This window comes from Sceloporus occidentalis, unplaced genomic scaffold, assembly GCF_023333645.1.
Source record: "Sceloporus occidentalis isolate IW3139 unplaced genomic scaffold, rSceOcc1.0.p SCAF_6, whole genome shotgun sequence".
In the NCBI taxonomy this organism is placed as follows: domain Eukaryota; kingdom Metazoa; phylum Chordata; class Lepidosauria; order Squamata; family Phrynosomatidae; genus Sceloporus; species Sceloporus occidentalis.
In genome coordinates, this window is record NW_028316986.1 from 76,875,425 (window position 1) to 76,891,578 (window position 16,154).

Below are 16,154 nucleotides of genomic sequence, written 5' to 3' on the forward strand. Positions count from 1 at the left end.
CCTGGAAATGCTGGGGTTAGGAGCAGAGGGAAAAGGAGAGGTTTGTGCTCCCAATTTTGCAACCCATGAGCCTGGAAATGCTGATGCAAAGGGGTGTGTGTGTCTGTGTGCATGCGCCCAGGCTTGATTCCCCATTTTCCATGCTGATACTATGACCTTTGAGAGAGGTTCAGAGAGGGAGATGCAAGGAGGGAAGTGGTGCTTTGTTTCCCCCTTTAGATCTTTTGTAACATGCCCCAGTGTTTGATCCTCAACTTATCCACAGGTCATATGAAAATCCATGATTTTGGCCTCAAAAACTGCCTTCGACTTATACATGAGGTTGATTTATACACGAGTATATATGATATGTTTAGTGGCAAGAGCGCCCTATCAGTGTCCACAGCTCAGCTTAGAACTCCCTTTCCTCAGAGATTTGTTTGTCTCCTTCTCATCATGTAAATATTTTATTTATTTGCTTGTTTAGATACCGCTTTGGTCCATCTGGTTATAAGTCTTGTGTTTCTTTTTTAAACTGCTTAACATAAGTTAATTGTCTGCTGTTTTTAGTCTGAGGGATTTTTTAAAATTTTCTTGCATTTTCATCATTCATTTATCTGTTCTCTTATGCTTATCCTTGAATATATTATTTAGATTATACTACCCACCACTTTAATGCCATTGACAGAAAAGTGGGATATAAACTGAAATGGAAGAATAAAAAATGCATATCAACTGCTAAACAAAGCTTTCAGTATTAAAGACTGGCTGTCCTTCTGCATTTCACCCTCACAATATGCTCCCAAAATTCATTCTTCATAAACCAAAGCATTTTGCAATTCAATAAAACATTTTGAAACTAAGCCCAGCCTATGCTGACAGCTCTGTTCCATGAAACAGAGACTTTCCTTACATTACAGTCTGCAAAAAGATAAAGGACTGGATCCAGGCTTGCTCCTTCATGACTGAAAAGGCTCCATTCTCATTATCACTAACTCCCTTGCAGCCTCCATGCTATTCTGTACTGTCACCCAATCTTAGAGATCAACACAAGAGATGACAATGGGGTGAGGATCAGAGACAACTGCATGCTGCCATCCAGAGACAGGGAAACTCTACCAGGTGCAAGTCTTGACCCATTTCCATTGTTGTTTTTTTACTTGGAGTCATCTCAAGATCAGAACCAAGTCAACTGCCATTTTTTACAATGGCTGCATCCATACTGCAGAAATAACCCAGTTTCACACCACTTAGGTGGTATCAAACTGGATTATTTCTGCAGTCTGAATGCAGCCAGTGTTACCTAATCATATTCAAAGCTAGAAAGGACATTTTATCCATTCAGAAATAGAGGTCTAAAATTGTATTCAAAATTGCCATTTTATAGTTATCTAAAACAGATTATTTTTCATCATGTACTACAATAACTGATATTTGGGATTTTAGCAATGCTAGCACTATTCTAAAAATTGCTACTGATTCTTTTCTGGGAAATACTGTATCTTTTAAAACTGTGACATCTATGCATGGAAATCTGTAATTCAAATTAATATTTTATTTTATGTTTCCTTTCCCTATATTTACACTTACTGTGAAGTCGTAACTCTTGATCTGGTAGAATGGAAGAAGATTGTCAAAGGATACACTGATATCGTAACGAATGTAGTTCAGGTAACCCAGATGAAGCACAATGATTTCAGCACATTGCTATGAACACACAATAAAGAAACAGAGAAGGGCAGGGAAAGAAATACAAGGACAGTAAGAACAAAAAACACATTGGCCAGCAGTTAATATTTCTGGAATTCTGAGACATTCATAGCTATGTCATAATGAATGAGTAACAAGCTAAAACCCCTTTAGAGAAGCAGTTCAGTCTGAGTTTCTAGAGTTAGAGCACATCCATCCTGCTTCTGGCATTAGATGTCTTTAAAACCATCTGATATTCACTAAAGCATGCTGCTCTGTTTTCATAAAAAACTGGTGGCAACTGTGTACTTCCACCAGCCATAGTCACCATGGCTAATGATGAGGAACTATGGAAACTGAAGTCCAACACCTGGAGTGCCACAGCTCCACAGCATAAGACAAAGTAGCAGGTCACCTGGGACTATTAGTTGCATGTAATATTTACAGCAAGCAAACTGATTTGGAAACATTCAGTCTTTCTAGAAAGTTGAGTTAAAGATTGAAAAATAGCTGAGGCTGCAGCCAATATGAGCAAATGACAGCTGGCACAACCAGTCTTTCTAATTCACCCTGCAGCTCACTCACACCACAACCCACTTCAGAGGATGTGGGGCCCTAATTAATATCATGAGGTATATCACATTCAACTGCAGTAGCAGTGGAAAACTGTGCAATATTGGATGAAGGAATCTTGCACCAGCACCAGGTCATGCAAGGTTCCTCTCCCTGCAGTTCCATGTGACGCAGCCCATCCAGTTCAAAAGAACTCCCTGAGCCTCTGGCAGAGGTCTTTAGGGATACAGGAGGGTATAGGAGTGAGAAGGGGCAGGGGAAGATTAGTTAGTCTTCCCTTCACTTTACTACTGAACATGGCACCTGGTGAGTAGATTATCAATAAACCTAAATATCCTTTGGTTTGTAGATGTCAGAAACAGAACTTGGATGCTCATATTTAAAGAACTTGCACTTAGTAATTCAGATATCACCCTTCCCACTTTTTTCTTTTTTTAAAACTGTCTTTACCAACTAACACAGTGTAATCAGTCCTGGTTGACAATGATTTCCCAGGATTTTTGGAAAATCTTTGCCTATCACTTCTCCCTGGAAGGACAAGTTTTGAATTTTAGGTATCACATGAAGAAGCTAATATTTTTGAAGTAATTCTACTTAACCATATGCTCACACCCCATTCCTTTAATTCCACTGTAACAAACTTCACAAAGTACATACTGGTGCACAGCTGAGTAGCTTTGTCTGGTTGTATTTTTCCTTGTTGAAATGTCTTACGCTTGCATTCTCTGTTACACCACGTATTGTCACTGACATATTAAAACCAACTTTCAAGTTTTTCCATTTGTCATCTGAAAATTTAAGAACAAAGAATATTGCTTTAAGATGCAGGTTGGAAAATATAAATTGAAAACAAGATAGCATAAGAATATCAACTCAAAATTAATGGATTCTACTAAAAAATCAACAGTACATCAGGTTGTCATTAATGACAACCTGATATCAACCAGCTGCTGCAATTTATGCTCTGAAATCTTTTATGATCCTAGAGGTGTGGTTCATCAAATTCACATGCCCTGGCTTGGCAAAAGTACCAGATGTCCTCTACTTTCAGCACCTTCTCCATTCACACGTGGGTACAAGAGAACAGGTACTGGTGTTTAGCCCAATGAATGAGCACTCCAGAAAAAGATCCAGCAGCAAGAGCCATATAAATAAATTGTAAATTTAGCATATAGGCATGGTTTTTCTCACACGTGACATTCAGAGAAATGTAGGTTGCTTTTTTCTTTTCTTTTTTTTTAAAGAAATAAATTTTACAACCTCACTCTTGAACAGGATAGTTTAGAAACATATGGATAACATCTGGTAAAAATTAAAAATAAAAACAAAATATGCTTAAGGAACAAGTGGTAAGGAAATGATAAATATCCTACACAAGCTACTTCTTCATCTCCTGTAGATACCGTTCCACATTTTATTCACTACATCTGTTCCTAATCTCCAGTTGTCTACTTTTTCATCCTTATATTCTAAAAAAATGGGGGGATCAGAAGCTTGGAAGTAATATTCCTAATTTATTTATCTCCACAATTCATTCTATAAATAAGTACACCCACAGTTTCATCTATGAAACTGTAATGCACCTACTGGGGGCTTTGATCCAGTATTGCCATTCAAACTGCCATTTTACAAATAGTACAAACAATTTACCCTATGAAATAAAAAATATATAGTGACATCTATGCATTGTGCACACTATCACAAGTCCCTATCCGTAATGTAGTTTGCTGTCACCTACCCCATCTGATAAAAGTTACTGCAGAAGCCCTTATATACAGAACATCTGTATATACAATACATCTGATGCAACTGTATATACAATATAGTTCATGCAAGTTTGATAGCATCTGACACTTAGGAAGATATTTGATTTTCAGAAGAACTTTCCTTGTCTTTATTTTTTAAAAAAACAAACAAACCTCTGTTTGTGAAATTCAATCTACTATTTAACCCTAGCCATCTTCTTTTTACAGTTTGATTTTCAAAGCAAGATGTTGCAAGAAGTCATTCTGTATTGACAAAAGGACTGGGCACATAGCCTAGCCTCCCCAAGCCTGCACAACACATTGGTAATACTCTGCAATCCACACCATGCTTGGCACCACTTCACCATTTCTGTTACCTTCTCAGAGATACAAAACCAGGAGGTGAGGGGAAGAAATCTAAAGGTAACACATCATGCAAAGGCCAGGGACCTCTATGTTGTACAGGCATGGGACAGACAAACATATTTATGTGCATATTGATGTGTATACAATTATATGGTATAGTCAAACTAATACAAAACAAACTAAATAACTCTTACCATAAGGCTGACCCAACTGCATTGTGCAAGTCAGCCATAACTGTTGATTATAAGTAGATAATGGTTTGGAACTTAAATTAAATTGGCTTATCTAGAACAGAAAAAAAATAGAAGCAAAGGTTAAATTACATTAATTTACTCTACTGTATTAGTTATTTGACATTTTATTAGCAAGTTAAGGTCTGCGATCAAAAGATCTCCCTTCATAAATCTGGCCACGACATTCCTGTTACAGGCTAATAATATAAGCATTGCTTAATTCAAGACCAAGGAGACTTATTTAGCAATATGGAAGCAAATTAAATAAGGTCTCACAACTAAAGAGCAATGTGCACTTTACTGATACAGTCCTAACAGAACTTTCATTAACACGCTCTCCTTGGCAAATCATAAGTGCTGCTCAAACATTCACAGTAAGGTTTCACAATGTGTGAGGAGGAAAAGGAAGTGTATGCTAACCCCACACTTTCTGATATCTTTTTTCAAGAGAGGACTTTGGGGGGATACAGACCGGCTTGGGGGGGGGGAACAGTCTTAGACCTGGATCTTATTGGTACTCCCAACCAGATTAGATCCATTGATCTATGTAAATCCCATTAATTAAATGGGTTTACTCCAATTGGGGCTAACAATAGGATTTAGGCCTTAATGCATATAACCCATAGTCTGAATAATTCTGACCCCTGTCTACAACTGAGATTATGCTTACTTGCACACAGGCCTGAAAATGAGCCAAATCAATCTGATCAGCATAAGGAAGGGCAAAGGCTTCAAGAAGCAGAAATGAAAAATGGCAGTATGCCCAAGCAACACAGTAGAACGTACACAGATTATTCTGTTTGTTCTCTCTGATTTTTACCTTTATTTTGCTAAACTGTATGGATTAGGATGCAGACATCTCTTATTTTTGAACAACTGGTACTCCACTTAAAAAGGAAAACAGTTGTTATGTTCTGTGCTATGAACATATGGGTATTTGATAGAATTAAGCCTCGAAGAATGGGATGTTGTTAGGTATTTAAAAGACTTGGGCTCTGTCCCACTTTGATGTATATTACCTGGCTATTCGTTCCACAGCCAGCACTTTGTTGGACAGGCCAACGGGTGCATAATCAATCTGGTAGCAGCTATCCAAAGAATTATGCCAAGCCAAATGTAGAGATGCATTATATAGGTCCCACATGCCTCATGGAACTTAATAATAAAAAAGACACTGTGGAAACATATACAAGATTTTTCCTTACATGCCTCCTACCCAGTCAGGTGCTTCCTGCAGACTGGCTGGCCAGACGGCATTTTTGCTGTCTCTGTTGACTGAAGTACAGGAGCTACAGCTTGGGAGAGGGGCAGCATCTATTACATCCTTTGTTATTAATGGGCTGAAGGTGATGGAGAGAGTCTAGATATGAGCTCGCTGAGTCGCAATAGCTGGCTGGGGGACTGTTTACTGTCTTCCCACACACAGAGGAAGCATTATACTGAGTCCATTCCACAACCTCAAGACTATAATCAAACTTCTTGCCTCAAGTGCTGCAGGAGTTAGAAATAATTAGGTAAAGTCAGCATGCACCCTCTACAGACAGAATCCAGTAAGACTTACCTTGGAACTATTATTCAACCGAGTTGTTTCTGAAAGAATGACATTGGGACCTATACAATACACAGAGAAACAGCACTCAGTTAACAAAAGTTGCACCATGATATGTCAACGTCTACATTTACAACTGAATACTTTAGAATGGTAGAATATATTGAAGGTCTCTGTTAAGAACAGCAAACATTATTCTATTTTACACATCTATCAAATGAGGGGCAATCTCTAACATGCATTAGCCAGAGATTTCTGCGGCACAGCAGAATTCTAACAAAGTGCCAGGCATGAGCTGCAGGAGAGGATTTTTTGCCTTCATGCCTGGTTTCTGGGCTAAATACTGCTGGAAAGCAAAAGAAATTGGACATGGAACCCACTAAGAAAGAGACAATGGCCTGTTACAGACTGCCAAAATAAAGCTGCTTCGGGTCTCTTTGGAGGTATGCTATTTAAATGATGCATGGGTCCTAAGAGTTCGGAGGTCGTGCCAAAGCCACACTCCATTCCTAAGCACTGGAGTGCAGCTTTGGTGCAACTTCCGGATTCTTAGGATGCATGCATCATTTAAATAGCACCCCTCCAAAGAGACCCAAAGCAGCTTTATTTTGGCAGTCTGTAACAGGCTCAAGATTTCAAGAAAGTGTTTCACTGAAACTCACGAATGGCAACTGTTCACATGCTTAGCAACTTGAAAGGCAACTTAAGAGCACATTTTATTAAAATACCTGAAGGAAAAGTTCTAAATTGTTTTCCTGCTCCAAAATGGACTGAACTATGGGAAGGAGAGAACAAAATCCATTTTTAATTAACACAGAGGCTTTCTCTTTTATCTTAGACAATGCTGGCAACAAGCTGATGAAGTAGACAGCTCACTGGTCTGACCAAGCAAAGCTGTTATAAGAAGGAAACACATTTTGTCCATGCTTGGTTTCCCCCTCTTTCCTCTCCAGGTATTTCTCTGACCATCTATTTTTCTGCATCAAATTTCCCATCCTGTTTTAAAAATTTAAGAGTCCTTTTAAAAGCAGCTGAAGTGTCCTGCCTACAGCTAAAGCAAGCAAGGATTATCAATAATTTGAACTCAAGTCAACAAATCATGCTGCCAAAGTAACCTTGTAAGGTTTTAAGAATCTACTGCATCACTAGTGTTTTTCCATGATAGCAAAGGTCAGGTCCAACTTTCCAACATGGCACAAAGTAGCAGACAGTATTGGAAAACAGTTTTAGAGAGGAATTTATCTCAAGCTAAAAAGCATGAACTTATTAACTGTATTTTCTTTTTCTTCAGAGAACAGGAACTCTTTGGGGATAGCATTCTAATCCTAAACACTCTAAGAAAATTCCATTAGAAAACTTACTTCTGAGTCAATGGAGAGACACTTGCAGCCTATGGGCCAAATCTCCATCCAACTTGCAGAAGCTCCCATTGAAATCCTCCCCAAAGTCTCATTCGCTCTCAGCTAGAAGTGAAATTCTGCTATCTCCGGTCCTTCATAAGAACCAACAACAGGAATTGTATTTTGTGCCCTGTACAAACTACGGGGTCTACATTCCTCCCTCCTCTGCCCCTACAGGGGAAAGAGGAATGAAGTCAAGTTCTGGACTGAAGAGCCAGGTGGAAAATCTCCATCCTGAAGTTTAACTGGGGACTGGACAATTTAGGGGTACATGCATCCCCAACTCTGTCATCAGGTGTATGGCAACACCCTCTGACATAATCTGGTCCAAGAAGGGGCTCTTCTCTCCTTCCAGCAAACATAGGCCCCATACAGACAGACCGAAAGCCGCACCAAAGCCACGATCCAGTCCTAAGGACTGGAGCACAGCCTTGGCACAACTTCCAGACTCTTAATACACATGCATCATTTAAACTGCATACCGCCATAGTGACTCGAAGCAGCTTTATTTTGGCCTGTCTGTATGGGGCCATAGTTTGCCACCCCAATCTTAAGTAAAGACTTTAAGCAAAAGCAAACATGCACGAACCCTATCCCTATCACCCTCACTTCAAACACAGACATTTGCACTCACTGCAGCCTTCTTTGTGAGTTCTCTGTCAACTGCTGAACAGGTCTTCAAGTGTATTTAAAATTAATTTCTAAAACCATACATTTTTCTTTTTTTTTTAAATACCAGTATACAAGGGTATCTTATAGCACCTTGGAGACTGACTATGTGAAAGAAGCTGGAGCATAAGCATTTATAGACTTGGTCTATTTCCTCATACATATGGAGTGAACTGTTGCCCAGGAGGGTCCTTTATAATCAGAATTTATGAACAACCATAGACATACCAAACTTTGGGTATAGAACCATAGAATCATAGAGTTGGAAGAGACCACAAGGGCCAGCCAGTCCAACCCCCTGCCATGCATGGGTGACCCTTGTGGTCTCTTCCACTTCTATGATTCTCTGATAGCCATCCAGACTTTGTTTAAAAACCTCCAAGGAAGGAGACTCTCCACCACAATCCAAGGGAGTGTGTTCCACTGTCTAACAGTTCTTACTGTCAGGAAGTTCCTCCTGATGTCAAGGTGGAATCTTTTTTCCTGTAGCTTGCATCAATTGTTACGGGTCCTATTCTCTGTAGCTTGCTCCATCCTCAACATGATACCCATGTGATGAGGTATGGTGTATGCTAACAAGTTTTTAAATAACCACACATTATTTAGAAGCTGTATATTCTTTAACACTGCTCAGTTACAGTGCTATGATTCCACTTTAGCTACCAAGGTTGTATGGAAAGCTGGGATCTTTAGTTTGGGGAAAGATTTAGAATTCTCAGCCAGCAGGTTCATGGTAGGATAACCCTTTCCAGAAAGGAAAGATCAGCTTACTTTGAACTTTTTAGTAGCCATGACTGGGACAGTGTAAAGGAAAGAGTGCAAAAACAATTTAAAAGTTGGCCTTATGGGAAGTCTATTGGGCAAGGTATTTACTTCATATTAGCTTGAAGCAGTTGCACAAAACCATTTGCTACATTCTACATTCTAACCCCTCACATATTACACATGGAAATGGTACACATACTAGGTTATCTGTCTCACTAACAAAGCAGCATTCAGTAGAATGACAGGCATGCACCTATACACTTTGTCATTTTTGTTGTGTGCCTTCAAGTCATTTCTGATTTATGGCAAACCTAAGGCAAACCTGTTACGAGGCAAATTCATAGCTTTATTATGGCCACAGACCAATCTACACAGACAAGCCATTGCAGAATCAAATGGGCAAAAATCTTACCTACAATACCAATTAAGACAGTCAAACCAAAACATAGGAAGAATACAACAAAGACCAAGACAAAGTGGCGCTTGGACAGTGTATACAATCGCATTGGGGCCAACCTGCAAGGAAAAATAGAAATAATCAAGTTAGAAACATTCCAACAAGGAGGCATTTAAAAAAGACTTTAAGTTGCTGTTAGTTTTAATGTACTACCAGAAAGCTGATGAAACAATATCTTCAACCAATAAAATGAGCATGTCTTTGTGAAAGTGGTCTTCCTGATTGAGGAAACTGTCTAAAGCTGAGTTACACTAATAGAATAACCCTTAACAGTTCTTTACATCACAGACTTTTCTTCACACTAGAATAGTTTCATCAACTCTTTGACCTTTTCCAGCACTAGGAGAAAAGGACTCCACTATCTGTTATACTGTAAAGAGAAGAACTTTAAAAACACACACACAAAGAATGTGCACACAACTAAGCAGATGGTATGCACATCCACATTTGTAGCTGTGGAACATTGGATTATCTTACTGCCACAATCTTGACATGCATATACAATATTTTGTTGATTTACAGACAATAGGTAATGGATCTGTGGCAAAATCAACTGTTTACTTTGTCTTCAGAACAGAGAGATGAATGAACATGTTCCACATGGATAATTATGAAATGAAATGAAGATTGTGCTTGGAGCAATGGGGAAAGCAGTAGACAGATAAACTATGGAGACATTTGCATTGGGGCCGGATCTCCCATATACACTAACTCAACTGGAAATATAATGCCATGTTTACTGAAAAGGTAATTGGTGCAAGTTTTACTATTCTGTCTCTTGGAAATGCCAGGGAAAACTGAAATATTATTTTGAAACGTGTCCCTGGTATTATATTTACTTGTACTTTTTAATCGTTTACTCGTTTTCCTTATCAAAGAAATGCTTCTACATTATAGAAGCTAGATGAAGAGAAATAGGAGAAGGAAGCATGGTAAAACCAAAAGTGACGATCAAGGGAAGGGTTAAAAGGTCATTCACAAAAAAAGTAAGAAGGATTGATTTCAGGTTCAACAGCAAACATGAGGCTGGAATGAGGGTTAAATGTATGTGTTCCCACTGTTCTCCTTTGTATGTGCCATAATTGCTTTTCTTACAGTATTCCTAGAAGTATAAGAATGTGACTGCAGACAGAAAACAGTAGGCAAAGGAAATGTTAAGTACACACAGACCTGCAAGTTATCACTCTAATGAATGTGCCAGTACACTGAAACACCTCACCTACACCAAACAAAAGGTGCATCTACACTGTAGAAATAATGCAGTTTGACATCACTTTCATTGTTATGATTCCATCCCAGAGAATCCTGGGATTTGTGTTTTTCTGAGGCACCAGCACTCTTTGGCAGAGAAGGCTAAAGACCTTGTAAAACTGTAAACCTCAAAATTCCATAGAACAGAGCTACAGCATGTAAAACTGCATTATTTCTACAGGGCATATGCACCCAAAGTTTCTGTCACTAGGCACAAGAAGAACAAAAAACTGGAATTTAATACAGTGGACCCTTGTTATATGCTGGGTTTTGGTTCAAAGATCCCTGTGTATAAGAAAATCTGTGTATGCTCAAGTCCCATTAAATATAATGACATAGCAAATTTGACATTTATACTTTTTTTTTAATATTTTCAAACCGTGGATGCTTGAAACCGTGTATAAAAAATCCATGTATAAGAAGAGCCAACTGTAATATGTTTCCTGCTTAGATAAAGTATCAGCTTTTGTTTTACTCTGGTAGATGTTTACAGGGAAGTGACCCATGTAAAAATATGCTGCAGGGAAGAAGGTAGAACTACTTTCCAGGGCCCTGAATGTTCAGGTGTTGGTCATGATTGTACATAAAAGATATGGCACATAACAGTGAAGGAGACAAAATTGTACACTGACGTCTTTATCAAAAGAATCACCTTTGAAAGTCCTAAGCAGGAAACACAAACAGGAAAAGCAGAAAATGATTCATTGACCTTTCTTTTAAAGTGTCTTAAAAGCCAAGATCAGGTAATTCAACTTATTCCTATATATGTGATAAAGTTATTTTTTTTTAATCTAGACAGAGGACCTTTAGCTGTTTTTCTTCTTGACATGCCAAAAAAAATGGGTATGGAGAGATCAGAATGAGAACCACCTAGAACTCAGCAAACTAAGCTGATCCTTCCTAAGACATTTGCAAACATGACAAATAATAAACCTTTAACCCCAAATAACAATATATTTAAACAAACAAGTGGAAAGAGCAAGTGACAGCACTTGTTTCCTTGAGTTTTTTAAAATGCAGAAACTAGAACTTTCAGTTTTCACCATCAAGGAGATCAAGGAAGACTCTGGTCAATTTTTAAAGCTTTGGAATCTCCTTACAAACAGGGGCTGCATCTGCACTGTGGAAATGATCCAGTTTGACACTACTTTAACTGCCATGGCTCAAAGCTATGGAATTCTGGGAGCTGTAGTTTATGAAACATTTAGGCTTGTCTGTCAGAGAGCTCTGGTGTCACAACAAACTACAAGGCATATAGTAAAGAACTAGTGATCCCTGTCCCCACACTTCGTTATAACCTTTGAGATCTTGTATGGCAATGTAAACATTCAAACTAATGTTCTGGGCATTTTTACACCCGCCATCCAAATCAGTACACCCCAACTTTATTGTTGTAGCATGGCTCTACAAGTGGAAGGAGGCAACACTCGTTTCCACTGTGCATTTTGGATTTTCTTTTTAAAATCTGCATCAGCCCACTAATACCCATAACATGCTCCTGATACTTCAACAGGTGACAGATACATAACAAACAAGGATCCTCACAGGTTCACTCCTCCTTCTCCCATGTCACCAATAAGGATAAAGAGAAGAAAGAGTCATTCTTGTTCCAACTTAGTGCTCCATATATGTTTTGGACTTCTTGTTGTTGTGTTCCTTTAAGTCATTTCCAACTTATGGCAACCCTAAGATGAGTTTTTCTTTGACAAAATTTGACCAAAGGAGATTTTCCGCTGCCTCCTAAGGCTGAGAGCGTGTGACTTGTCGAAGGTCACCCAGTGGATTTCATGGCCAAGTAGGAATCAAATCCTAGTCTCCAAAATTGTAGTCCAACACTCAAACCACTATGCCACACTAGCATAGTTTTGGACTACTGCTCTCATAATTCCTTCCCATTGATCACCCTGGTTTGGGATGATATGAGTTGCCATTCCAAACATTTAGTGGGCAGCAGACTGGTAAAAGCTACCTCAAGGGTTTCTTTCTATAATCAGTGAAGCTGTGTCTGAAATACTGTGTTAAAATGGTGTACACTGAAAACAGCAGCTCTTACCTTACCCATATTTGCAAGGGGCAGGAGTCACCAAATACTTTTCAAATGAAAAACTACTCCTTTTTCCCCCAAGAAAGGAACTTCCCAAGGGGAATTATGTTAAGATTAATTTAAAAGCAGAGTGGGAATCATATGGCTTGTCAGATGCTGAACTACAACGCCCAGCATTCTTTTCCCACATATTATGCTGGCAAATGCTGTTGGAATTTGTAGTTCACTAACATCTGGCTGACTCTCACTCTGATTTAAAGCATGACTCAGTTTCAGCCAGGTGGGGATGGCTGCTGACCCTTGTTGCTGTTAACTGCTGTCGACTTGGCCCCAACTCACGGTGACCGTGCAGATAAGACATCTCCAAGAACCCGTCCTCCACTGAAAATTCAGACCCATGACCTCCCTGACTGAGTCCACCCATCTGGCATGCAGTCTTCCTCTCTTTCTACAGCCCTCTACCTTTCCTAGCATTGTTATCTATTCTAATGATTCATGCTTCCTCATGATGAGGCCAAAGTACAACAGCCTCAGTTTAGTCATCTTGGCTTCTAGGGAGGGTTCAAGCTTGATCTGTTCAAGGATCCATTTGTTTGTCTTTTGGGCCATCCACAGTACCCTCAGCACTCTTCTCCAGCAGCCCATCTCAAATGAGCTTTCTCTCTGTCTGCTTCCTTCACTGTCCAGCTCTCATATCTGTACATGGTAATGGGAAATACAATGGCTTGAACCATTCTGCCTTTAGTGCTCTTTAGGATTTTGTCTACTTCTTTCATGGCTGCCCTTCTCGTTCCTAATCCTCTGATTTCTTGACTGCAGTCCCCTTTCTGATCTATGTTTGATCCAAGGTATGGGAACTCTTTAACTATTTCAATTTCTGTCTTTTTGGCTGTCCTTGTTATTCCCAGACCTCATCTCCAGCACCACAACTCAAACACGTTGATGTTTTTTGCCCTTATCCTCTTCCTTCATTGTCCAGCGCTCACATCTGTCCGTGGTAAAATGTAAAGATATAGCCGTGTTAGTCTTGCAGAATTAATATGTATAGAAATTTTGTAGCACCTTTGAGACTAATGGGGGGCGGGGGGGGGGGAGTTTGTAGCATAAGCTTTCATAGACTTTAGGCTTGTTGTGGAGTGGAAGCCAGGTAAAGACAGGATTGCAGGAGTTTAACTGACTTAAACTCACATAAAACTGCTGCACTCCTGTCTGTCCCTGGCTTCCACTCCACCATAAGCACCTGAGGAAGCAGACTAAAGTCTATGAAAGCTCATGCTACAAACTACTTCTCTCCCCCCCCCCCCCCAAGCTCTACAAAATCTCTATACATATCTGTACATGGTGATGGGGAATACTACAGCTTGGAGAATCCTCCCTTTAGTGCTCAGTTGTTTGTCATTACTCCTTAGGCTCTTTTCCACAGTCCCTCCAGCCCATGTCTCAAAGGAGTGGATTTAAAACGCTGTCCTTATGCTCTGCTTTGCCAGACTCTCCCTGGGCACTTCTGGCAGTCTCTCCCTTTCTCTCACTTTCTTGAGCAGGGGAGGGGGGAAAAACCTCTTTGCCACACTATGGGCAAACAGAAGTGCTACAAGATGGAGTTGACATATATATATATATATGGTCCCCAAATATTGGTCCTCCAGGTTTTTGGACTTCATCTCCCAGAAGCCCCAGGCAGCTTGGCCAGCAGTCAGGAATTCTGGGAGATGAAGTCCAAAATATGTGGAGAACCAAAGTTTGGGAAGTAGTGATATATAACAACATAATATAAGAGTTATACTGGGTGGGAGACCCATTCCTGGGCGAGGAGGGAAGGGTGGCTCTGAGCCCCCTTTCCAACCTTTGCAACGATTGGCCCAGGCCTCCCTGACCCCTCTTTTTGCCGCCCCCACCACCCCCTTTTGCTCCCCAACTCACAGCTCCATGCCCTCGCCGCGCATGCGCAATGCGCCACCTTCCCTCTGACGGGTTCCTAGTCTAGGCGGCTCCTGCACGACTGCACTTCCGCAAACGTCACCCGGCAAAGCAGCCCCTCCCACCCGGATGCCCAACACGTGACCAATGAGGCTCAACCTGAGGCATGGCGGCTGTACGCATGCGCATTATTGCAACTAGCAGGCGGAGCGGGGAAGTTCGAAAGCCACCCAAGGCCTGGGCAGTGGGGCTTTTCCTGGAGAGTCCCATGATGGCAGGATAAAGACTTGACACATTTATTACAGCAGGGCTCGCTGCAGGGTGCATCTACGCTGCAGAAACAACCCAGTTTGACCCCACTTTAACTGCCTTGGCTCCATCCCATGGAATCCTGGGATTTGTAGTTTCAGAGGGTCTTTAGTCTTCTCTGCCAAAGAGGGCTGGTGCCTCACAAAACTACAGATCCCAGGATTCTGTGGGATGAAGCCAAGGCAGTTAAAAGGGGGGGGGGGATCAAACTGGGTTATTTGTATTATTATTCTATTATTATTTGTAGTTTTCTGAGACACCAGCCCTCTTTGGCAGAGAAAGCTAAAGTCCTTCCAAAACTACAAATCCCAGGATTCCATAGGACGGAGCTACAGAGCTTATAAATGGTGTCAATCTGCATTATGTCTACAGCACAGACGGCACCCACAGTCAACAAAAGCACATAGGATAATAAATGTGGTAGCATGAGCTTTGGAAGACTTGAGCCTACTTCCTCAGATGCATGTTTTGGAGCAGAGAATCCAAGCTCACGTTTCCAGCTTCTGTCACTTAGGTCCAAAACACACTGCAAGAAATCATCCAGATTGAGACCGCTTTAACTGCCCTGGCTCAATGACACGGAAATCTGGGAACTAGTTTTGTGAGGCATTTAGCTTTCTCTGTCAGAGAGCTCTGGTGCCACAATAAACTACAATTCCCAGGATTCCCTAGCACTGAGCCAGGGCAGTTAAGGCGGTCTCAAAATGTGTTATTTGTGCAGTGTGTTTTGGACCTGAGTCTATCCATCTGGAATGGGTCTTCCTCTTTTTCTGCTGCCTTCCACCTTACTAGGCATTATTGTCTTTTCTTACTACTGTACATTTTCTATTGGGCTCAAGAGTGTCAATTTTGATTTGTATGATTAATTGTAAGTATAGAGACAATGGCTAGTGATTATTCCACGTTAATTAACATTAGTTTGTATGCAATGGTGACTTTACACAGGTGGAAAACACTTCTACACTCACAAGATAAGGCACCTGATTTTCAGAGATCTCACTGACCCATTGCAAGTGTCCACTCCCTCAGCGGAAAATATAAAAACAACTGTTCCTGAAAATGGGGGGACCCTTTAGATCTGTATGGTATTTGACAGAAAAGACTGTGGTCCGTGGTATACTTTGTGAGATATTTAGCCTTCCCTGTCAGAGAGCTATGGTGCCCCACCAAACTACAAATCCCAGAATTCCATTTCACTGAGTCATGGC

General features: G+C 40.4%; 1 protein-coding gene across 2 annotated transcripts in view; it reads right to left on the reverse strand.

Moving 5' to 3' along the window:
- TMEM181 (transmembrane protein 181) overlaps positions 1-16,154 on the reverse strand; it is a 42,024-nt gene that overhangs the window by 21,842 nt on the left and 4,028 nt on the right. Inside the window, exons 2-6 of one of the 2 annotated variants that reach the window (XM_089530116.1) lie at positions 9,381-9,484; positions 6,147-6,196; positions 4,547-4,637; positions 2,899-3,029; positions 1,570-1,686 (exon numbers count right to left, since the gene is read on the reverse strand). In XM_089530116.1, the coding sequence (XP_089386242.1) occupies positions 1,570-1,686; positions 2,899-3,029; positions 4,547-4,637; positions 6,147-6,196; positions 9,381-9,484 (493 nt within the window). The remainder of the gene's footprint in view (positions 1-1,569; positions 1,687-2,898; positions 3,030-4,546; positions 4,638-6,146; positions 6,197-9,380; positions 9,485-16,154) is intronic. The other variant, XM_089530117.1, reaches the window with a different exon arrangement.